At 31.4% G+C, this 22,939-nt stretch overlaps 4 protein-coding genes across 7 annotated transcripts in view; 2 read left to right on the top strand and 2 right to left on the bottom strand.

Moving 5' to 3' along the window:
* Positions 1-948, bottom strand: part of LOC117919698 (ABC transporter A family member 1) — a 29,951-nt gene extending 29,003 nt beyond the window's left edge. For all 3 annotated transcript variants that reach the window (XM_034836930.1, XM_034836929.1, XM_034836931.1), the window contains exon 1: positions 704-948. In XM_034836930.1, coding sequence (XP_034692821.1) covers positions 704-790 — 87 coding nt within the window. In that variant the 5' untranslated portion in view covers positions 791-948. The remainder of the gene's footprint in view (positions 1-703) is intronic.
* Positions 949-5,709: 4,761 nt separating this feature from the next.
* On the top strand, positions 5,710-8,883 carry LOC117919611 (pentatricopeptide repeat-containing protein At1g79540). The gene has a single exon (XM_034836811.1). It carries the CDS (start codon positions 5,909-5,911, stop codon positions 8,303-8,305), a length of 2,397 nt encoding a protein of 798 aa, XP_034692702.1. The 5' UTR covers positions 5,710-5,908; the 3' UTR covers positions 8,306-8,883.
* Positions 8,884-9,409: 526 nt separating this feature from the next.
* On the bottom strand, positions 9,410-14,334 carry LOC117919702 (protein N-terminal glutamine amidohydrolase). Of its 2 annotated transcripts, XM_034836937.1 has the most exons (7): positions 13,932-14,334; positions 13,718-13,850; positions 13,358-13,463; positions 13,126-13,203; positions 12,232-12,362; positions 11,612-11,736; positions 9,410-9,672 (listed from the first exon to the last, which is right to left on the bottom strand). In XM_034836937.1, the coding sequence occupies exons 3-7, from the start codon at positions 13,445-13,447 to the stop codon at positions 9,512-9,514; spliced, it is 585 nt and encodes a 194-aa protein (XP_034692828.1). In that variant the 5' UTR covers positions 13,448-13,463; positions 13,718-13,850; positions 13,932-14,334; the 3' UTR covers positions 9,410-9,511. The 2 variants fall into 2 exon arrangements, with proteins under 2 accessions (XP_034692828.1, XP_034692827.1); XM_034836936.1 differs by lacking the exon at positions 13,718-13,850.
* LOC117919701 (DTW domain-containing protein 2) lies at positions 14,201-15,133 on the top strand. The gene has a single exon (XM_034836935.1). It carries the CDS (start codon positions 14,291-14,293, stop codon positions 15,059-15,061), a length of 771 nt encoding a protein of 256 aa, XP_034692826.1. The 5' UTR covers positions 14,201-14,290; the 3' UTR covers positions 15,062-15,133.
* The last annotated feature ends 7,806 nt before the right edge of the window (positions 15,134-22,939 follow it).

Raw genomic sequence — 22,939 nt, 5'->3', positions numbered from 1 at the left:
TTAAATTCAAATTCACATTCTAACTAGTAAAGCAGATTTTTCTTAACCTCGATTTAAATTTGAAGAGTCGTATATTTTCTCACCGACCAAACAGAATTTAAGGAAAGATACATAGATCACAAACTGATCATCGATACACTAAAAAAATATTAAAGATTTCTCTTCAATTTTTATATGTTCTTGGTGAAGAAGCTGTGTTTAAACGTTTCACTTTGTTTCTTATAATTTCTCACCGACCTAACCGGCTTTAAAGAAATATGACAGAAATCACAACGCCGTCACAACTAAGAAAAATGAAATTCAAAGATTTCATTTCTTTTCTTATATTTTCTCAGTGAACAATAAAGAGTAGCACCGATAATTCAAATCTCTTTTTTCAAGAAAAGTAAAACAAATCAATATCCCGTTCATTGCAAATTCAAGTCCTATTTTGACTGAGAAAACCAAATCCTCTCAGCCCTGGCTTCTCTTTAAGAGTCCAAGATTTCACTTCTGTTCTTACTTTCTCTCATCGGTCTTTAAAGAAAGGTAACGAAGATCACAGACGGATCGTCCATAAACTTAAAAACGACAAAATCAAAGAAAAAGTAAGTCCCGTTCGGTTCCCGGGTATTAACTGGAAAATAAACAAGAAGTCAAAAACAAGATTCCTTTTCCGGCAATTTCCCGGCAACCAAATGGAACCGAAAGATAAGCCACCGACCTCGGCACAAGTAACAAACGGGTGACGAATTTTCAGAAGCCAATTCTTGCGAAGCATGGCTCTCAACTGCGCTCGTTGCCTTCCCATCTTCTCTAGCTCCTCACAAACCCTAGAGAGAGAGCGCTCTAGAGAGAGAGAGAGTCTGTGTTTCGTTGCGCGCGTAAGAAAAAACGGAAGGCGTGAAGGTGGCAAAGGGTGAGGAATCACCTTTCGCTTGAGTCAAGACATTTGGCCTGTGAGTTCAAGCCCCTCTCTCACAAAGCAAAATAAATTTAAGTACAATTATCAATTATGTATCATTATATAATATTTTATATTGATTTATTTATTCAAATCTACGGAAAGTGAAAAACTACAATAAATATAAATAGAAACTAATATCCCGTAAATCACAACAGTTTCTTGTTGATTGTACCCGACACGTAATATCTCGTGAGAATATTTAAAAGTTGGTAAGATATTTGGTGTGGGGCATATGACTGCACAAGAGCAGAACTTCGTTGGAAGTATCGTGAAAAAGTATCTCGTGAGAAGGTTTAAGGTGGGTGATCTGTTTAGTGCGGCATAACGGTCAAAGATAATGGGTGACGTGTCATTGTCCAACCCGTTTAAAGCTAAGTAGTAGAATTAGAAAACTTTCCTCAAAGATATGAAAATTCTCTAAATAAAAATAGAAAAACGGCATATCCAAATTTAACCCTTCAACTTTTTTAAAATTAAAAGTAAAAAAATAATTTTTTTTTTTTTATTTATCTCAATTAAAACATAAAAAACATATCATCAATTAAATGATGTCATATATCCAACCCGTTTAAAGCTAAATAGTAGAATTAGAAAACTTTCCTCAAAGATATGAAAATTCTCTAAATAAAAATAGAAAAACGGCATATCCAAATTTAACCCTTCAATTTTTTTAAAATTAAAAGTAAAAAAATAATTTTTTTTATTTTTTTTATTTATCTCAATTAAAACATAAAAAGCATATCATCAATTAAATGATGTCATATATTCAACCCGTTTAAAGCTAAGTAGTAGAATTAGAAAACTTTTCTCAAATATATGAAAATTCTCTAAATAAAAATAGAAAAACGGCATATCCAAATTTAACCCTTCAATTTTTTTAAAATTAAAAGTAAAAAAATAATTTTTTTTATTTTTTTATTTATCTCAATTAAAACATAAAAAGCATATTATCAATTACATGATGTCATATATAAACTTCAATTTGATAATGAAAAGTTACAATTCAATGTTGATGAGACGCTAAATAATTTGTTGAATAAATTTGAACAAATTTAATAATTAAAAATAGTTAATTAATTTTAAATATGTTATATTCAATATTGAATGTAACATGCTTTAAATGCACGGTAGTTGAAAATATCTTGACAAATAATCAAATATTGTACCATACAAAATATTTCGATCAAAGTGATATAAAGTATCTATAACACGCTTCAAATGTCTTGATGATTAAAATATTATTTCTTACGAGCAAATAATTATACCACATGAAATATCCCCACTCTTCAATCAATCAAAAAATCATATCAATTGTCCCATTATTCAACACATATTAATTTGAAAAATGCAGTTGGTGTTATTTGCAGAAGAAACAAAGACATATTCAATATAAACTTAACTTTTTTCTATTTATATAATGGAATATTTTTTAATTATAGTTTTTTTTTTTTGTTCATTGAAAAAATTATAATGCTATGATAATTAAGTATTTTTTAAACAAGAAAATCACGGGTTTATATCAAATGTCTAAAATACGCGTTTTAAATGAGACAAAAATATTTTTTCAATCTATAGAATAATCATACCTAATCGAATGTGTACACTTCCATTCAATCAAAAAAATCATATCAAATGATCAATTATTCAAAATAATGATTTTTCGAAGCTTGAAGATATATTGAATTAAAAAAATAAAAAGAATAAGTGAGAATAAAAAAATAAATAAAAAGGGAAAAAAAAAAAAAACATCTTAATACTCCCACATTAGCTAAAAAAAAAAAAAACCAACATGCATCAACTGAAAATTGGTCTAAAGTTGTGATGAATTGTGGGTATGCCCTATGTAAGAATGGTTAGACCCTGCTCAATGATAGTCAATTTTAAAAGAAATGGACCAGCCACTTGGCATGTTTTCTTTTTAATTAAGGCTGAAGAATGTGGGGATTCACCTACCTTTTATTTTATTTTTATTTTACTGTACTTTCCATAAAAAGCAGCAAACATGCCTTGAAAGTAACCAACCAACCATTCAGTAGTATTGTTTAATTTTTCATTTTATATGTCTTTGCTATCCCTTTGTTGACACTTTACATTCAAAGTGTTAAAAAGTTATTTTCAAACAATAATTAAAAAAAAAAAAAAAAGCTGAGGCTCCTACTAATATTATTTGTCAAAAAAATATATTTTTTAAAAATGATTTTTAAACACAGTTAAAGTTATTTTTTAAAAATTTGTTTTTAATTAAAAAAAATAAAAAATTTGATTTATTTTCATCAAAAGTACCATGCACTTATATATAATAAAATGATTTATAAAATATTACCAATATTTTCCATTATTTTTCAAAACATTTTACAAAGTGCATGTGAAAAACACTCAAATTTAACTTAAAAAATAATAATTTTTCAAAAACAAATAGTAAGAAACAACATTTTGATGAAAATTTATTTTTAAGATAAAAGACTATTAAAAAAAAAAAAACTTTCTAAGTAGACACTTAAATTCCTTTCAAGGAAAGACAAACGCATAACCTTAAAATCAAACATAAATGCATCTTGTGGCCCTAATTTTGTATTTAAATAATTAAAAACATTCTAATATTTTTTATAAAATATTTAAAGAATTATTTTTGTACATCTCGTATGTTTAAAACCAAGACGGTGAGATGATACATCAGGTATGCACATTAATCAAACATATCCACTGAAGAGAGTATGAGGTCTGCATACATTAGAAATTATAAAAGGACTATATTACTTTATTATAAAAATTATTATTCATATGGTCGTATCAGGCTGGTTGTGATTAAAATAAATCCAATTTTGTCATTATTCCCACGAGGCTCGTAAGCTTTTTTATTTTTAAATTTTTATTTTTTTGAAGGTAAGATAATAGCAGCTTCGTATTCACGTCGTTTTTATGGTCGATTAAGGTCGGCGGGGAAACGTTATAAAATACCATAATAAGCATTGCCACTATAAATTTTATATTACGGGGTTAGATAGAAATTCGTTACCTTTAGAAGGTAATAAATTGATTAAATTATTTGTAATATCATAGTTTTGGGTTCCACCATCTTACTTTATAGATAATGGATAAAGCTCCACTTGGTCACTGTTATAACAGACAAAATGGTTTTATAATTTACAAAATATGTTTCACAGATATTTTATTGATTTTTTTTTTCATTTTCAAAATATGGTTTTTTCAGTTTTCTTAAACAATTAAACCTCCGAATATTTGGAAATAATTTTATTTTATAAAAGTACAAAATAACTTTATAAAAAAATATTTGAATTCTCAAATAAATTTTTTAAATCAGGATTAAGAATTGTTTTTAAAAATTATTATCAACAATCATTTTTTATTGTCCAATAAATTATATATATATAAAGTGACCGTAGCATCTCAAATTTTCGAAAACTGCGACTTCTGAAGTCCAGTGACCTAATTTCTTGAGTCCTTTGCATATTTCAAAACACAATTCAACAAAGTTGACCGAAGTCTTAAGATCACTCTCATCCGACGGTCCAAAATGTGGCTCGACCATTTCGGTAAGATTAATTAATAATTCATTTAATTAATTGAGACAACCGTCTTAACCAGACAGTTACATCCCGAAATCCCAAGTTTACCCTTTTCCAAGGCTGTGTCTTTTCCGATAAAATTATTTAATTAAACGTGGCATTTGTTATCCAATGTTAGGCACAGTTTGACACCTCCGAGACGGTAAGAAACGAGAAATTAATATTATTTTATCATTGTCATTTTATCGTCGTATTCTCGGGATAGTTCATTGAGTCGTCGCTTTCCTATGAGCCTCTGGCACCTAAATATTATTAAAGAATAGTGTCTTGTTCTCATGAATAAGTCTCTCTACAATAAAGAATGCCCTCATTGGTAATTTCACTTTGGTTGAAACTTTGAGGGGCGGTGGTGGGCCTACAGACGCGCGCGTGGATTAGGGTGTGATAAGGAAGGTTCCTTGTTGGCCAGGACCAGCCTGAATTTCTGGACTGGTAATGAGTGTCTGATAATGAAACTAGTTTGGTGGGCCCATTAGGGAATGGGCCCAAAATTCTGTTAAATTAGGCCCTTGTTATTGGTGCTTGTTGTTTGAGAGTAGTGCTAAAATTATTCCTTGGTGGAGGAAGCCGGGTAATCCTTATACGAAGGTTCGAAGCCGAGGGAATATTCCAACATTTTTTGAAAAATAAATAATTTTATATTTTCTTAACTCCTAATAATTACAGCCAATAATCATAATTGATCGTTTCTGCTCTGTTAAATAAGAATTTACTTTGGTTTAAAGATATATTTTTATTTTTATTGTTTTCTCCACTTCTATCAGGAAAAATTCATTAGTGGGAAATTATATTTGTATATTAAGAAAATAATTATTTTTTATTTTTTATTTGTCAATAAGAAGTTTGTTTGATAATATTTTAGAAAACCGTTTTCAATCAATACTTTTTAATAATAATTTTTGAGATTCAATTGTTGCTTACAAAAATAAATTAAAAAACAATTGAAAAAAAAAAAAATTGTTACGAAAATCATCTTTTCAAAACAAATTCTCAGCATTATCAAACTGTTTTCAATAACGTGTCCCAACAAATTAACACGCGTGGCCCAACCTCTCATCTGGTCCTGAACAAGAACTTTTAGGGCCTCAGGCCCAATTTCTCTAACTCAATTTTTGAACTGGGCCTAGACAGGTAGAAGTCCAAGAATGCCCAACCTTTGTAAACGAATGTTCATTTCCAGAACACGGAAAACAGTTTCCCTTCGTCTGGAAAACACAAACAGCTTTCTAAAACCAAACCAAACACGCCCTAGATCTCCCGTTGTCGCCTTCGAGTCTCTCTGCTCTAAACATCCGTCTGCGCTCGAAATCCAAAAACCCTTCTAAAACCCTAGCCTCGATCCGAAGATGAGAGTTTCTGCAATTTTACACTTACCATGAACCTCTCACCTCAAATTCGTCGATCCGTCTTGCATTTCATTCCGAAGCAAAGTCGGTTTCGCTGTCTGCATGCCAACCTCTTCACCACCGCCCAAGGCGCCGCTATTTCCAATGAGGTCCTCACTGTTATGGAGACCGTAAACCCCATGGAAGACGCCTTAGAAAAGCTAGCCCCATTTCTCTCTTCTGAAATCGTGAATGATGTTATGCGAGAACAGCGAAGACCTGAATTGGGTTTTCGGTTCTTCATATGGACAACGAGAAGACGGAGTTTTCGCAGCTGGGTATCGCATAATTTGGTCATAGATATGCTTGCCAAGGATGATGGGTTTGATACCTACTGGAAAATTCTCGAGGAGCTCAAGAATTCTAACATTCAGATACCTCCCCCCACATTTTCCGTGCTAATTGCGGCTTATGCAAAGTCGGGTATGGCTGAAAAGGCCGTAGAATCTTTTGGTAAGATGAAAGATTTTGGCTGCAAACCTGATGTGTTCACTTACAACTCCATCTTACATGTTATGGTACAAAAAGAGGTGTTTTTGTTAGCATTAGCGGTTTATAATCAGATGTTGAAGTTGAATTATAATCCAAATCGAGCTACATTTGTCATTTTGCTTAATGGTTTGTGTAAAAATGGGAAGACTGATGATGCGCTGAAAATGTTCGATGAAATGACCCAAAAAGGTATACCACCTAACACAATGATATATACAATAATTTTGTCTGGTTTGTGTCAAGCGAAAAGAACTGATGATGTCCATAGATTGCTGAATACAATGAAAGCGAGTGGGTGCTGTCCTGACTCGATTACTTGTAATGCTTTGCTTGACGGATTCTGTAAACTGGGTCAAATTGATGAGGCTTTTGCACTCTTGCAGTTGTTTGAGAAGGAGGGGTATGTTCTTGGGATAAAGGGATATAGTAGTCTGATTGATGGTTTGTTTAGGGCGAAGAGATATGATGAAGTGCAGGGGTGGTGTAGGAAAATGTTCAAGGCTGGTATTGAGCCTGATGTTGTTTTGTATACAATTTTGATTCGGGGATTTTGTGAAGTAGGCATGGTTGATTATGCACTGAATATGTTGAATGATATGACACAGAGGGGTTTGTCCCCAGATACTTATTGTTACAATGCTTTGATTAAAGGGTTTTGTGATGTGGGTCTTTTGGATAAGGCTCGGTCCCTTCAACTTGAAATTTCAAAGAACGACTGCTTTCCCACCTCCTGCACTTACACCATTCTCATTTGTGGTATGTGCAGGAATGGGCTGTTAGATGAGGCGCGACAAATATTTAACCAGATGGAGAATCTTGGGTGCTCTCCTTCTATAATGACCTTCAATGCTCTTATTGATGGACTTTGTAAGGCTGGGGAGCTTGAGGAAGCTCGCCATTTGTTTTACAAGATGGAGATTGGAAAAAATCCTTCGTTGTTTCTTCGTCTCTCTCAAGGGGCTGATCGGGTTATGGATACTGCAAGTCTTCAGACAATGGTGGAGCGATTGTGTGAGTCGGGATTGATTCTCAAGGCCTACAAGCTTCTCATGCAGCTTGCTGACAGTGGGGTTGTACCAGATATCACGACTTACAACGTTCTCATCAACGGCTTTTGCAAGGCAAAGAACATTAATGGTGCTTTCAAGCTCTTTAGGGAGCTCCAACTCAAGGGGCATTCCCCTGATTCTGTCACATATGGTACACTCATAGATGGGCTTCATAGAGTTGACAGAGAAGAAGATGCCTTTAGGGTCTTAGATCAAATGGTGAAGAATGGATGTACTCCTAGCTCAGCAGTTTACAAATCTCTTATGACTTGGTCGTGCCGCAAGGGGAAGCTTTCAGTAGCTTTTAGTCTCTGGTTGAAGTATCTGAGGAGCCTCCCTAGTCAGGAAGATGAAACACTTAAACTAGCAGAGGAACATTTTGAGAAGGGAGAATTGGAAAAAGCGGTTCGATGTTTACTTGAAATGAACTTCAAGCTGAATAATTTTGAAATAGCACCTTATACCATCTGGCTCATTGGACTGTGTCAAGCTAGAAGATCAGAGGAAGCTTTAAAGATATTTCTCGTTCTGAAGGAGTGGCAGATGGATGTCAATCCCCCAAGTTGTGTGATGTTGATTAATGGTCTCTGTAAAGATGGGAATCTGGAGATGGCAGTGGACATATTCCTCTACACTTTGGAGAAAGGTTTTATGTTGATGCCTCGGATTTGCAACCAATTGCTCAGGTCTCTTATTTTGCAGGATAAAATGAAGCATGCCCTTGACCTTTTAAACAGAATGAACTCTGCAGGATATGATTTGGATGAATATCTTCACCATCGAATCAAGTCCTATTTACTGTGTGCGTGGAAGGCGCAGGAAATGGAAAATGTGGCACCTGGATGAACCATGGGTACTGCAAGGCATGGCCATCAGGACATGGAACATGCTCTTATATTTGACCCGATCAGGAGAGTTGCTGTAAGACGACTTTCCTGTGAATTTTTTCACCCACTTCTCAGCTTTGTTTTCTGAGAAATAATTGTGATGAATAAGAGGTGCAAACAGCCAAGAAAGTGGATGCCGTGGATTGTCACCCATGTATCCTAAGATTTTGGAATTCATACCCTACTGACATAAGTGATGTACAGTCCACTGGGTCTGAAGCCATATGCTTGAGTTCTTCTGAAGATGCCCAGTTTATTTTCAAGGGCAAGTTCTTTTGTTCTTTAATCTAACCAGACCAAGGTAAGGGTTATGTAATTGCAAACAGAAAAGAAGGCAAAAAGATTTGAAGACAAATCTCCTGATAATACGGCCTTTAGTTTCGCAGCTCAATGCGGCCTGTTAGGGTCAGGTTATGCTCTCAGGGAGAATATTTTCCTGTTTGGAAACTGTTCTTTGTTGACAAAATATTTGTTGGAGATTTTGTTCTGAAAATGGATTATTTTTTAAAACAAATTTGAAGTGTTTTCGTATGTTTATATGAGATAGTTGGAGAAAAAACTTTTGCATTTTTCGAGAATATATAATAGCTCCATGAAGAATAAACAAATGAGACAGTTATTGATATCTGAGTTCTCTGCAAGACTTTTGTTCCTAAAATTAATTAAACAAGACTTTTATTCTTGAAAATAATTAAAAACAATTTTTTTTAAGAAGAATTATTTTTAAAACATCACTAAGATACTCATAAAGTCCATATTTGCGGAAGAAACACAGGTCAAGCAGCTGAGGCTTTTCAAAAACCGTTCTAGGAAAGGACGGTTCTTTAAAATCTACTATTTGATGTTTTGAAAAACAAAAGGTTGTTTGAGAACTTCAAAATGTTTTTAAAATCTACTGGTTGTTAAACCGTGCTTTTCTGTTTTAGAGAATAGAAAATTATGTTAAAAAACATTCCCCTGTTTCCGGGCGGCACCTAAAATAGATGCTTCAAGTGCTCAACAAGGCCTAAAAATTCTCCCTGTTTCCATTTTGAGCCAAAGAACATTCACTAGAAAAACAATCTCAAGGAAGAAACATTCATGTATAAAATGAAATTGTTCATGCAATTCCAGAGCCAAATGCAACAATTTTTTATATTAAATAACATCATAAAACAACCACCAATCATCCAGAAAGCAGGGAAAAGAATTCCTCCAACTGACTTTCTCTTACCAGTACCCCATACTTCTGGGTAAAAACAGCACTGATAGTATCATCTTTAACCTCTGTGACTGCATCAGCGGCATTCATCCTAATGTACTCATCCAGGTTGTACAAGCTTCCGTCTGTAGACAAATCATTAATTAATTTTTACCCAAATGCAATTGGATTGAATCAGACTCTTGTACTGAATGGAACAATACACAGGCCCTGATTAACTGCTATTGAAGCCAATCAATGCTATACAGACACTCTTATCAAAAGAGACTGAAGAGCAAAACAAATACACAAGAGTTTCCATGGGTTAAGAAAAGATTGTTCAATCTAGCACCCCTCTCCCTTTTTCTTTAATATTAAAATTCATCAGTTATGTACACTTTAGATAAAAATAAAATTTAGCAGATAAATAATTAAATATTTTTTTTGTTTAGATAAATAAAGTTCTATAAAATCAATATTCAGCTACTTGTTGGTGATATAAATTTTAAAAAATCAATTTATCAAAATCTTCATTTTAGATAATACAAAATTGACATTTTTATCTAAATAAAAGACTTAAAATAAGATTTTTGTGGCTTAGATGAATTAAATTTTAAAATTAAGCCAAATAAAAAAAAAATTAAATCTAGTTGTAAGGGATATCTAAACAGAAGGTGTAAACCACTTAATCTACTAATAACAAGAAGCAATCACCACAATCACTAACCAATAAAAACAAGTTAATTAGTTAAAATGCCACAAATGCTAAAGCAAAAGGGGAAAAAAAAGATAGGAGAAATAGTATAAGAAATACACCATGGATACGTTCAATTTCTTTGTAAGAGACAAAGCCTATTATTGAAAATGGCTTAGGACACATATTATGCATAAAAAGAACTAGGATGAGCAAGGATCCAGAGGAACATACATAATTCTGGAAATCAAATCACTCATAAGTACGAATTTATACATAAATAGAAGAATATCATCAGAATACCACCAAAGAAGGTTGCACAATTAGGTAACCCAAATGAACGTATTCCTTTGGCATTGCCATTATTGAAATGGAAATGCATGGGTAGAAAATAGCATTCATGATATGTGTCCTAAGCCATTTTCAAACGACCATGTACAGCAGATGGTTCAGCCTTCCCAAACTTATAATCCTTACCATCTCCCACCTAATCAAAATTAAACTTTTGCCCCCCTTTGGATATTTTTATACTTCTTTTCCCATCTCTTGCTGAAATTGGGACAATAAAGGTAGAAATAGCATACAACCTAAGGCTCCGTAGGGTATTTCCGATGGGATTTAGGCTAACCCCTCTGGTTCCAAGTAGGAAATCTTCTTTCAAATCTTTCCACCATTGGATCCTACACCACAAGGGAGTTACAAGAAAGCTTCAGTGGCATTCCCAAATAATATAAGACAATGGCGCCCCATCACACTAGATCCACCGGAATTAACTCACTTTTGCCTTCAGACTTGAAACCACATCAAAGTACATCAAGATGTATCAGAGGTATCTTAACTGATCCAAGGCTGCCCACAACATAAAAGAGTATCATCTTCCACAAAAAGAGATGATATGTGCTTGCATTCCCATCCCAAAACCCACCTGCAAGCCTGAATAAGACCACCTTTCACTTTCCTGTCCCCCATCCTACTAGGTGCCTCCATCAATATCTTATCATCTTGCCCATAAAGGTAGGTCAAAGAATATATCAGTTCAAGGCATAACTGAAAAACTTCTACATACTGTTATTACAATCCAGAGAGACCTTAATGGAACCAAATCCATGATCCTTGGCATTTGTAGAAGAAAATTTTAATAAAAGATGCAGAGGGCAATGAATGTAACAAGTAAGAGATCAAGAATCACAAACTGCCCAGCAGAACTGCAGAACCTAGACACCACAAAGAAGGATGATGCACATCCATATCCAAAAGGAAAAGTGTGCTTTGTATTCTACAGAAATTCAACATAAAAAACTTGGTTCACATGACATTTGTTTTCCAAAGTAGAAGAAAGCAGATTAAGTGTTTAGAATTTATGGGCACAAAGTTCTAATAAGTATTCTTACCATCAGCAACTATGGGATCTTGTGCAGGAGGGGGAGGAATCCAGTTTCCATCCGAGTTTTTCATGTGTCTTCTATCAGATGCAAAGGAGTGGAGGAATAATGGAGCATGCACAATCCGGAAAAACCTGTTCATCACAAAACCAGGTTCTTGCAATCAATTCCACATGATTCAATTCTTGTATTTCAGTTCACCCAACAGTGCTATGGTAACTAAACAATTGGATAACAGGGGGAAAAAGAAAAGGGAAGTCAAGAATCTTGTTCATTGGATGCCTATGCCTCCAATGGCCTCTACTACCCCCATGAGATCCAACTCCAAGAATCCTGTTCAGGCGAATCCCTTCCACCATTAGATTCCTAACCCCCATAGGAGTGCCTTTTTAAAACCTGTCAAGCAGATATGGCAATTCTGCTCTATTGGATTGTCAATCCCTGCCAGATTAGAAAAGTTAAGCTTAAGGAAACAACAAGGTGGTTCTGGTTGCCTTATTGACCAACCTGAGCCTGACCTAGACCCTGAGGGAGTGTATGTAGATACTCACTATCAAATAGATGATCAATCTCAAATAGAAAACTAACACAACCAACTGCCATCACACTAATGCCAAGTCTTACATTACCTCTGATAATCGAAAAAAAGCTGAAATGACGGCCGAAAGGAATCGGACATATAATGATCTAGATGAGAAGGAAAAGGAAGACTTGAATCTAAATCCCATACTTGAGGAGGAGAGCTGCCTTCTTTCTTTTTCTGAAAATTCATTGTGATACCAAGATATCATAAGAAAGCAGGCGAGGAAACAAATAATGAAATAACTAAGGTGTCCATGAGCCTAGAAACCCTGGTGTTTTTCACTAATTTTAGGCAACAAATTTATTTGTTAAACATTCATATTTTAAGTATCGTAGATACATAAGATAATTATAAAAATATTTACTATAAAAGATGAGTTTTGAATTTAGAGTCATAGTTGTAAAATATATTGTCACTAAACATGGGTAAATGAGATAAAAGATAGTTAAGATTAAATATAAGTTAACTATTTTGACTTAATACTTAAAGTTACTTCTAACTTTAAGTTGTAATATTAAGTTATTTACCAAACATATTTAATTCACTTAATGGCTTAAATTAAGTCATTAAGTCATTAAGTCATTAAGTTGATTTACTAAACACCCTCTAAGACTCTAAGTAAGATGAAGCTTGATTCATATTTACATTGTGGTTATTTTTAACGAACGGGCTTTATTTGTAATTCTATATAATTTTAGATGATGACATATTCAGCAATTCCATTAACTAATTAATTTATAAGAAAGTTTGTTCTCTACATTGCTGAATTCAGCTCAAATTTGTCTTTTCATGGCTGGCCTCAGTCTTTACCCATGTCCTAGGAGCCACTATACACCCCTTTAGGTAAGCGTTAATTTACAAGATCGTGTCCTGTCAGCCCTCCTAGCACTCTCCGGTTGGCTTCCAATATATATTTGCATTAAAACAATTAATTCCTCACCTGAATGCATATCACATGATAATCCCAGAGAATGATTCCATCTGCTCTCTTGCTAGCCTTCTGATGCCACAATGGAACCTGAATTATGCCATTCAAAGATGTCACTTAAATAATCACAAATGGTATTTTGTGTCATTAAAACATAACCCATTGATCTTTAGAAGTTAACGGTCTATATACTTAATTGTACACAAAAATTTCGTTACTGAAACTGGAATCATAAGATACATGCCTGTTTCTTCTCATTGGAAATAAAAACAGCAAAAAGATCAGACCCCTCTGCATCCGCCATCCCAATCATGCCAAGTTTTTTGCAAAGCATGTATACATTCTCCTCACTACAATTTTTTTTTTTTTTTTCAGTTGATAGAAAAAACAAGGGCAACAAAAAAAAAAAAAAAAAAAAAAAACAACAACAAGAAGTACATAATCAAGAAAAGAAGAACAGAACTGGGTCTAAGAAAGAAAGTACAAATACAAAATACAGAAGTCCGCAATAAACAAGGAACCCCAATATCAATCAATTCACAGAGACCCAAGGAAAAAAATCCAGAATGGAATCGTGGGCAGAGAAATCTACGGAAAAATCTACCCGGGTTTCCAGTTTATAACTCTGGTGGAAGGAAAATTCTTATCTGATTGAATTATGTATAGGGGACCGTGAGCTGGGAAATCATAGGGAAAAAGGAAAACTGTTCATCGATTATAAATTTTCTTTTAGTTTCCTGCATTTTATGGGCAACCAATCAGAGTTCAAATATCCAAAAAAAAAAAAGGAAATATATACGGGTCTAGAAAGCAAGTACCAGTAAAAAGGAGTGTGATCGAACTGAGAAATGTCCAAATTGGAAGTCGTCATTCTGATGTTTTTTCCTCTGTTTCTTGGTTCCTTACTAAAGAAACCTGGGGTTCTATATGGGGCAAATCACAAATGGCATTGGCCGTGGCGAATAAGAAAACACTTACAACGACGTCGTTTCAAGCTCTATCTCTAAGGCGCGCGTTTGTTTCCTATTCCATAAAACGCACCGTTTTAATGATTATTTTATCCCTAGTATTTTCCACTTTCTCAACAATCTCGCTTCCCTTAATATTTGCCGTGCGCTAAAAAAACCTCACACAATCCAAACCTGTAAAAACCATCAACAACCCCCTTCCTCTCCGCATGGACCTAGAAGGTGAACTTAACCGCCTCGATCTGTCCGACGCCGACGCCGCCTCTTCCTCCGGCGTCGACGGTGGGTCAGAATCTCGGAGGCGAATATGCGACAACTGTAGCCGACCCGAGAACGTTTGCCTATGTGGCTCACTCCCTTCTGAACCCATCTCCACCGCCACCCAAATCGTGATCCTCCACCACCCCCACGAGCACCGCCACAAGCTCTCCACTGTCCCAATCCTCACCAAATGCCTCCTCAACACCCACACAATCGTCGGCCGCCGCCTCCGCCACGGCTCTTCCGCTATGCTCGACTCCCTCCACTCCTCCTCCTCCACCGACCAATTACCTCGCGCCATCTACCTCTTCCCTGGCCCCACTTCCACCCACATTTCCCAGTTAAACCCAAAGCCCGGTACCGTGCTAATCCTTTTCGACGCCACCTGGAAGCACGCTAAAGAAATGGTGGACGCGAGCGCAGAGTATTTGTCCACCTTTGCAATAAGGGCCTGTTTAGATTGCGATTTTGGAGAAACCGGCGGAAGCATGTTCGATTCGGAGTTGATTCTCCGGAAAGAACCCTTTCGTGGCTGCGTCAGTACGATGGAGGCCGCGGCTCGGGCTTTGAGGTTTCTTGAACCCAATGGGCCTGAGATCGAGAGTAGGTTACTCAATGTGTTGCGAGAAATGGTTAAATTCCAGGCTTCTCATCTAAAGCCCATGAAGCCTAGGCCCAAGTTGTTGAAAAAGGGTCAACCTAAAAAAGAACAAGAATGACGAAATATTTTAGTGAATTCTGAATATGTTTTTTTTTATATATATATTGGATTGTGTGTGTGTGTTTTTTTTCCTTTTTTAGAGATTTACAAATCTGAATTCTATTTGGCTGTTATGTTTGCTCCAAAGGAAATAAAAAAAATGTTAAAAAAAATAATTTTATCAGTTTAATTGTCTTATAAAATATTATAAGGAAAATCAAATATGATTATAATTAATTAAAAATTTATATTTTTTAAATTATTTAATCTTTATATTTAGTTAAAATAAAAAAATAAGTTTAAAGTAATAAATAAAAATAATTTATCATCTTTAATTTTATTTTTTATTTTTCTACCGTTTTTTTTTCTTTTCACTTTCTCTTTCTATTTTTTTCCTTTATATTTTCCCTCAAATTTTTCAATAACCAAACATAACCGAAAGTTTTTAAGTAAGTAAAAGAAATAAAATAAAGAGAAAATTTAAAATAAATCATTTTAATATACTTTTTGAAATTTAATTTTGGACAGGATTTCTACTTTATATTTTTAAGCTTTAGATTATAATGTACTATTTAAAAACATACCCAAGGAGTTCACAAATTTTTTTGTGGGTGGTGTTTGGTTTTTTTTACTTAAATTTAAATAGAATTTAATTCAACTTAACTCTAAGAAACATCTTAATGGTATAAACTATAAAGTATTAAGTTTTTTTTTTAAATTTATTCCTATTAAGTATTAAGTATTAATAAGGTGAGGTCAATTAAGATTATGTTTTAATTGTTTTAAAATTGTTATTTTTAGTATTTAACAAAAAATCAAATATTTTGATATTTTATATTTAACATTATGTTAATAAAGCAAATATCGCTTTAGTTTTATACTTTTTTATTTCGATTTGTTCTTACCATTTTTCTCCTTTTTTTTTTTCTAATACTGCCCACGAGATAGCACATGGGTATCGTTTGCACGAGGAGATTGTAAGTTGCCTAGCGATAAGGGCAGAAAGGCAATCCCATATTGTTAATCGAGTGAAAAATATAAGTGATGCTGGGCCCCAGATGATGCTACGAGGCCTTTGATTTGGGCCCTTTTGTTGCTTTCCCTTGCCTTTTTCCCAGGAATCAGACAACCCCTTTTTTGTTATGATTTGTGAATGACCAACTCGCCTCGACTTGTCCCTGCCCTCTCTTTGCCCCATCCGAACCTTTTTCCACAGGAAAATGGTGAGGTACTATAACAATATTCACGGGACAAAGGATCTAAACCGTTGAATATATATGATAAGATTTAAGCCGTCAAACAAGTATATAAACAAATAGAACCAGAACCAAAGCACGAGGAAAAGATTGTTGGGATCACTTTATCAATAATGTCTTTATTTTTTACCAATAACGCAAAAGTAATATTCAATAATGTAGATAAACCATTTTTTATATTTACAATCATGTAAATGAAAGAAAAAAACACATCAATTTTTATTGGTTGTGAGTATCAATTTTGAGTGATTTGTAGATTGTTGTTCGTCATATTTGATTCATGAGCTGCATACTCAAAGAGGGAAAAATAATGGGTGAGAAGCAATCACTGCCTTTAAATAAAATAAATAATTTAATTTTCATTTGTGTATAAATTTTTTATTTAAAAAATAAAAAAGGTAAATTTTAAATAAAATACAATAATTCTTAAAGAGTTATATCAAAACACTAATAATTTTAAAAAACTTTAAAATTAAGTCATTACCAAATTTTCATTGACTATAATTTTAAAATTTTCAAAAATTGATTTTTAAAGATATCGACTAAGTATATATATATATATATTTATTGTATAAAAAGTTTTTACTTCTTACATAAAAATTGTTATTACTTTTTATTTTAAAAAATAAAAAATTAGAGGTGTGTCCAAATGTAAGCGTAACTCAATAATTGAAAAAAAAAAAAGGAAAAGAAAATTCTGGCTTTACTAACAATAATACAAGAATGAGATAGTCAAAATCTAATTCAATCAAATGCATAAAACCTAAGAATTGAGATGTCACCAATAAGTGGTATAAAAGCTAAGAGAAAGCTTAAAGATGACTCTAAAAATAGGTTGAGACGAGTGTTGGTAAAAATATGAAATTAGTAAAACCCAATCCAACAATGTCACCAAACGCAACCCAGAAATAACATTAGCTTATAGTAGCCAATTTTAAGTCATGTTTGGATGACATTTAATTTTTGCCTTTAACAAATAGGAGTATAAGTAAAAACCATTCTTAGGTTTGATAACTATATTTCAAAAATATTTTTATTAAAGATAAATTAATTATAACAATTTTCAAATTTCTAATTAAATAAAATATTTAAGATTAGAAATAGACATGCAGCGATCAGATTGGCAGTCTCAAATTTTTATTTTGAAGGAAAAAATGGAAAATAAAAAAGCATCTTGAAATCGCACCTTAAAATCAAGAAGCAAGATCCATAATAAAAGCATGACGAAGCCAGCCAAACTAGCCCAAAAAGTCGAACGGGCCTTCATAAGGGGCCCACTCTGCGATATTCTAGCCGTGAATATTGGGCCAAGAGACCTCTGGCCCATATAAACAACCATAATACAAATACTGGATTTACCCAACTTAAATCCCGACGGAAAGATGGTCAACTCAATCGACGGCTGATATTAATTATCACCCGAGGGAGTATATTTATGAAGGTGGGTGTGACCGTTGGGCATCTCTGAACACCAACAACCAATCTTTAAGTTCAATCGAGCCTAGTTGTTGGTACTTGACATTCAATTTCCAAATAGTAAAAAAAAGTATATATAAATGATTTTGTAAAGCCTGCAATTCAAAAAGTAGAAAATATTTGTATCTTTTTATTGGCCGGTTCCGGTCAATGGGGACCTCTAGCTTTTCAGACGAACTTTAAATTTTTTTAGTCATCAATACGGAATTAATTTATAAATTATTAATTATTGCCTAAGTATTATTTCATTGGTCAAAACCTCGTCTAATCTACAAAATCAAAATTTATGTGTGGGGAATTTAGAAAAATAAATAATAAAAAATGAAAAAGGGATGTGGTCGAGGTCGTTTTCGGTCTGGTGTATTATTGCGTCTCTATTTTTGCGACCGCCCAAAGCGTCCTTTGTCTGATTTTTTTTGGGCCTGTTGATGGATGACACGTGCACAGCTGGAAGTATGATAAAATCACGTTGATGCGACCACTAAACTTACACTTAATACAAAGTGGCTCCGATAAATGACATTTTTTTAATTAAATGTTTCTCACTTTTTTAAATCAAAACTTAGGAAGTCACGTATGCGTGCTTCCCCGGGGAAAGCTTCAAAACTTTTCATAGTTTGGTTTTTTACGTAAAGATTACAGTTAAAAATTAAGTATAAAAACCCGAGTTGAAAACTTATGGATTAAGGGAATATTTGTTTTTTAGTTAAATATTTAATTTTTTATATTCAGATAAAAATAATACGTGATATTAATTAAAATAATTAAATTGAATATAAATTCATTTTACTATGTTAGTAGATATGAATAAATTATTTGATTTTTCACATTTAATAATAAATAAATAAATATCACCTTGATTAATTTCATTTAAATTTACTTTCAAATTTTTTAAATTTAGATTGTACAAATTTTGTTAATACCTTAAATTTTTTTTAATTAACTTCTAAAACCATCATTTTTTTAATGCAAATTTGTTTTAAAGAATTATTACTAGTTTTGTTTTTTAAAATATAAAACATATCTAAACACATATTAAATTATTATTTAAAAAAATAGTAAATAAATTATATTATTGAAATATTTCTCTGACCTTTTTCACACTATTTAAAAACAAAATCATTTTCTTAAATATATTTTTTATTTTCTTTATCACTTTTCCTAAAGCATATATATTCTAAAACTAAGACCGGTTCCTAAAATAAAATATAATAATAATAATAATAATAATAATAATAAATCATTTTGACCTTAGGACTCATTTTACCTTTTTTATTTTTTTATGTAAACATTGAATAATTTTAAAATATATAAAATTTTAATTTTATATATATAGATAAAATATCTTTATGAAAAATAAATTGATAAAACTATTTTTCATATTAGAGTTTTCAAATAAAATTTTGTTTTAGAAAACAACTGAAAACTATTTTGAATAAATGTATTTTTAAATGTTGTAAAATTTTCAAGGTAATTTTCAGGTGTTTTTTCATGCAGTATTTTAATTTAGAACATTGTATTATAGATAAATGCATATATATGATTTGTAAAATTACTTTTAAAAAATGTTTTCTTAATAGCTGTCTCCAGTACCCTTGATTTTAGTGTTTTTATTATTATTTTATTTTATATGTAAATATCCTTTTTAGTGGGGCCTAGTACAAGTGGCTGGTAACCAAAATCTATTGTTCTACATAAGAATCACACATGGGGGGAGATATGGAAGTGGGCCACAGACACGATCGGAGCAGAGCAAAATGCTGATATACCACATTCCGCATGATACGTTCACCTAGCGCCCTTGAGCCTTAAAAGCTGCCAAACTGCATGAAAAAATGGTTAAAAGGAAAAGCCACCCTTTCTTCTGTTTGTCTTTATATGTTTATTTTCTTCGGTGTCTCCATCCCTACAAAAATATTGGGCTCATTTTGTACATAGATTCAATCAATTTAATTTGCTACATTAGTGACAAACCATTGAAAATGACATGTAATATGATTAAGGAAAATTTTAGGGCATGCATTTGATGCCATATGTAACTTTTAATTTAAACCCTCGACTACTAAATCAAAATGCTAAACCGGAGACTTGATTTGGGAATAAATAGAATTGGAACATAAATATCAAAAAACAAACAATTATTATAACACGCAAAATAGAAATTACGATGTTCAATGGTATTTTTCTACATCAAGAAATGTATTATCATGAGTTTATTTCACGTCCGATCTATTAATTTGCAATATAATCATTTTTCTTTATATTTAGATATAATTTATTTATGCTCCGATCTCATATATTTATACCATTATTTAAAATTTTGTATTTATCATATATTTTAATATTTCGATCAAAGGTTTAGAATGATACTAAGTCCATGTTCGATAAACTAGCTTAATAACTAAATTTAAATTATTAAATAAATTGAGTATATTTAGTAAAGTAACTTAAAGGTAAAAATAATTTTAATTAATAAGTAAAAATAATTAACTTATTTTTAATTCAACATATTCATTTTACATTTTTATTTAATTTGACCTAATTACTAATACGATTTCCTTTGCTGTTTTATGACTTTCACTGTTTTTTTTATCATAATTATAATTTATGAGGATAAATATGTCAATTTAATAATTTATAATAAGTTTTAAGTTAATTTTATCACACAGTCTTAATATTTAAAATAAATAATAAATAATAAATTTAAAATCAACAATTTAAGTATGATTTAATTTAAAATTAATTTAAGTCATTAAGTGATAAACATTAAATTTTATCAAACATCTCCTGAATCAATAACATAGAATTTTCAAATAAGAATTATATGATTAGGTGTATATTTTTCATTACCAGTACTTTTTAAGGTGATTTTTCAGTATGATAAAATAGGATAAGGTAGATATTTTTTTATTACTGTTACCCTTTAATGTGATTTTTTAGTACGATAAAAAAAAAATTTAAGACTCAATTAAATCACCCATAATTATTTTTTTCGAGATAGGACAAATTCATTTAGGAATTTGGAGAAAAAAATTTAAGACTCCATCCAATTTTGTACCACTTTGAATCCATCGCATTAAAGTCGTCACCCATGCCCTTTATTTTAGATAAATGCTTCTGTCTCCATTTGGATCTTTGTAAAAGTAAATATGTATTAAAAGTAAATGTTCATAATTGAAGGATATAGTGTTAGTATTCAATAAGTTTTGGGAGTAAAATATCGGGATTTGAATAGGAGAAGATAAAGTGTAAAACATGTAAAATAGAATAAAACGTATTTAACATTAAATATTATATAGAATATAATTTTTTATATAAAATTTGTTTTTTAAAAACAATTTTACAATTTTTGTCAAATAAATAATGATCGAAAATATGGATAATATTTTGAAAACTTTTACATTTTATGCAAGTTAGTAGTTAGTACGTAAAAATGTATTAACTTAATAGCCATTCTAAGTTGGTACATTTTGTTTGGATTCTGTTTGGTTCAATTTATTTTTCTTTTAAGTTTTTTTTTTTATTGATCGAAGCTAAAACCAAAAAAGCTAAACTGGTATAATATAGATAAAAAAAAAAAAAAAAAAATCTTAAATAGAAGTTGGTTTATGATTTCTCTTTCAAACAAAATTTTATTCTTAAAATTTAACAAAAACTGTTTTCAATGATGTTGCCAAACATGCCCTAAGGTTTAGTTTTCAATAAAAATATTCTCATGCCTTCTTAGTACACAATCTTTTCATAATACTAAACAGTACATATTAAATATTGTTAAAGTAGGCAAATAATTCTATGTGGCGGCCCTAATGTGAGCTGGACTGTCAACACAACTCTTTAATTTCCGAATTTGGGACAGACCTGGCATTCCACGACTACAATCAAAATTATGGTATCCATATTTTTATGGCATGCCAACGTGTACATTTCTATATATTTTTAATTTAATTAATTTATTTTTTATTCATATGAAAACTGAAAAGTAGTGTGGATGGTCAAAGAATGTGCTCAAAGACAATGTTGCATTGTATGTAAAGAAATTAAAAAACGACATGGAATGAAGGGCCCATTGCCCCACCATAAAAAACTTCATTGACCTTTCATGTGTGGCATTCATGTTCCTAGCCAACCAGGTCCTTATGGATGTTGGACCCACCCTTACTCCTTTATTTTTGTTGATTTATATAATTTATAATACCATATTTTATCATAATCCAAAGTTTTTTCCTCGCAATAAATTTTATGCCCAACATTTTGTAAAATAGTTTTCCCTTATTCAACTTAAGGTATGTTTGATTTATAAAAAATATCAAGAAAATAAAAAAAGTAAAAAAAAATAAAATAGAAGAAATAAAAAAAAAATTGTGAATTTTTGAATTATTATAATATTAAATAAGTGCAATATAGTTATAATTAATTAAAATTTATATATTTTAAATTTATTTAATATTTATAGAAAATATTTAAAATAAATGAAATGAATTTAAAATAACATATAAAATTAATTTAAAGACTTTGAATTTATTTTTTAACTTTTCCGTTTAAAATTTTTTTTTCATGCATTTTTCCTTAAAAATTTTCAAAATTTAGCACACCCTTAAAAAAAATTAATATAGAAATTGTTTTTTAGATTAAGTTTTAGTTGTTTTTGATTGCTTTTTTAATTTTATTATTATTATTAAAAAAATGAAAGGAAAAAAAAAATACTTTAGAAAATTTATGTTACAATGCATATTAATGGAGAATAAAATGAGAAAATTGTGCCTTTTCTTTTAATATTTGTTTTTTTCATCAAAATTTTATTATTAAAAAGTTATTTTAAAATATGTTTTTTTATAAATATTTTCAAAAACTTTGTCAATAATGTTGATATCATTTTATTTTAAAGTTGAATTTATTTTCAAGTTAGGATAGCATTATCTTTTATTGTAATCATTTTTAGCTTATAAAAGAAGTGTTTCATATTTAATTAATTATTAATAATATGTCTAAATTGTTATTTTGAAATATGATTTTGTTCACTTTCAAATCAGGCCAAAGCCAAAAAAGTTATTTCAAATGGGATATTATCAAATTTTGGAAAATTATTGATTAATTTTATTTATTTCAAATAAATTATAATTAGTGACAAAATAATGCTCATCCTCCATTTAAAAAGTAATTATTTG

This window comes from Vitis riparia, chromosome 8 (genome assembly GCF_004353265.1).
Source record: "Vitis riparia cultivar Riparia Gloire de Montpellier isolate 1030 chromosome 8, EGFV_Vit.rip_1.0, whole genome shotgun sequence".
Taxonomy (NCBI): Eukaryota; Viridiplantae; Streptophyta; class Magnoliopsida; order Vitales; family Vitaceae; genus Vitis; species Vitis riparia.
This window is presented reverse-complemented; position numbering and strand designations above follow the sequence as displayed.

What these genes read in the sequence shown, in the direction of transcription:
- LOC117919611 (XM_034836811.1), top strand. Translation starts at nt 5,909, where the DNA reads ATGAACCTCTCACCTCAAATTCGTCGATCCGTCTTGCATTTCATTCCG.
- LOC117919702 (XM_034836936.1), bottom strand. Translation starts at nt 13,984, where the DNA reads ATGACGACTTCCAATTTGGACATTTCTCAGTTCGATCACACTCCTTTT. An exon ending in TTTCCAATGAGAAGAAACAG is followed by an intron (nt 13,204 to 13,357) that starts GCATGTATCTTA and finishes GGCATAATTCAG; the next exon opens with GTTCCATTGTGGCATCAGAA. An exon ending in AGATCCCATAGTTGCTGATG is followed by an intron (nt 9,673 to 11,611) that starts GTAAGAATACTT and finishes ATTTGTCTACAG; the next exon opens with ACGGAAGCTTGTACAACCTG.
- LOC117919701 (XM_034836935.1), top strand. Translation starts at nt 14,291, where the DNA reads ATGGACCTAGAAGGTGAACTTAACCGCCTCGATCTGTCCGACGCCGAC.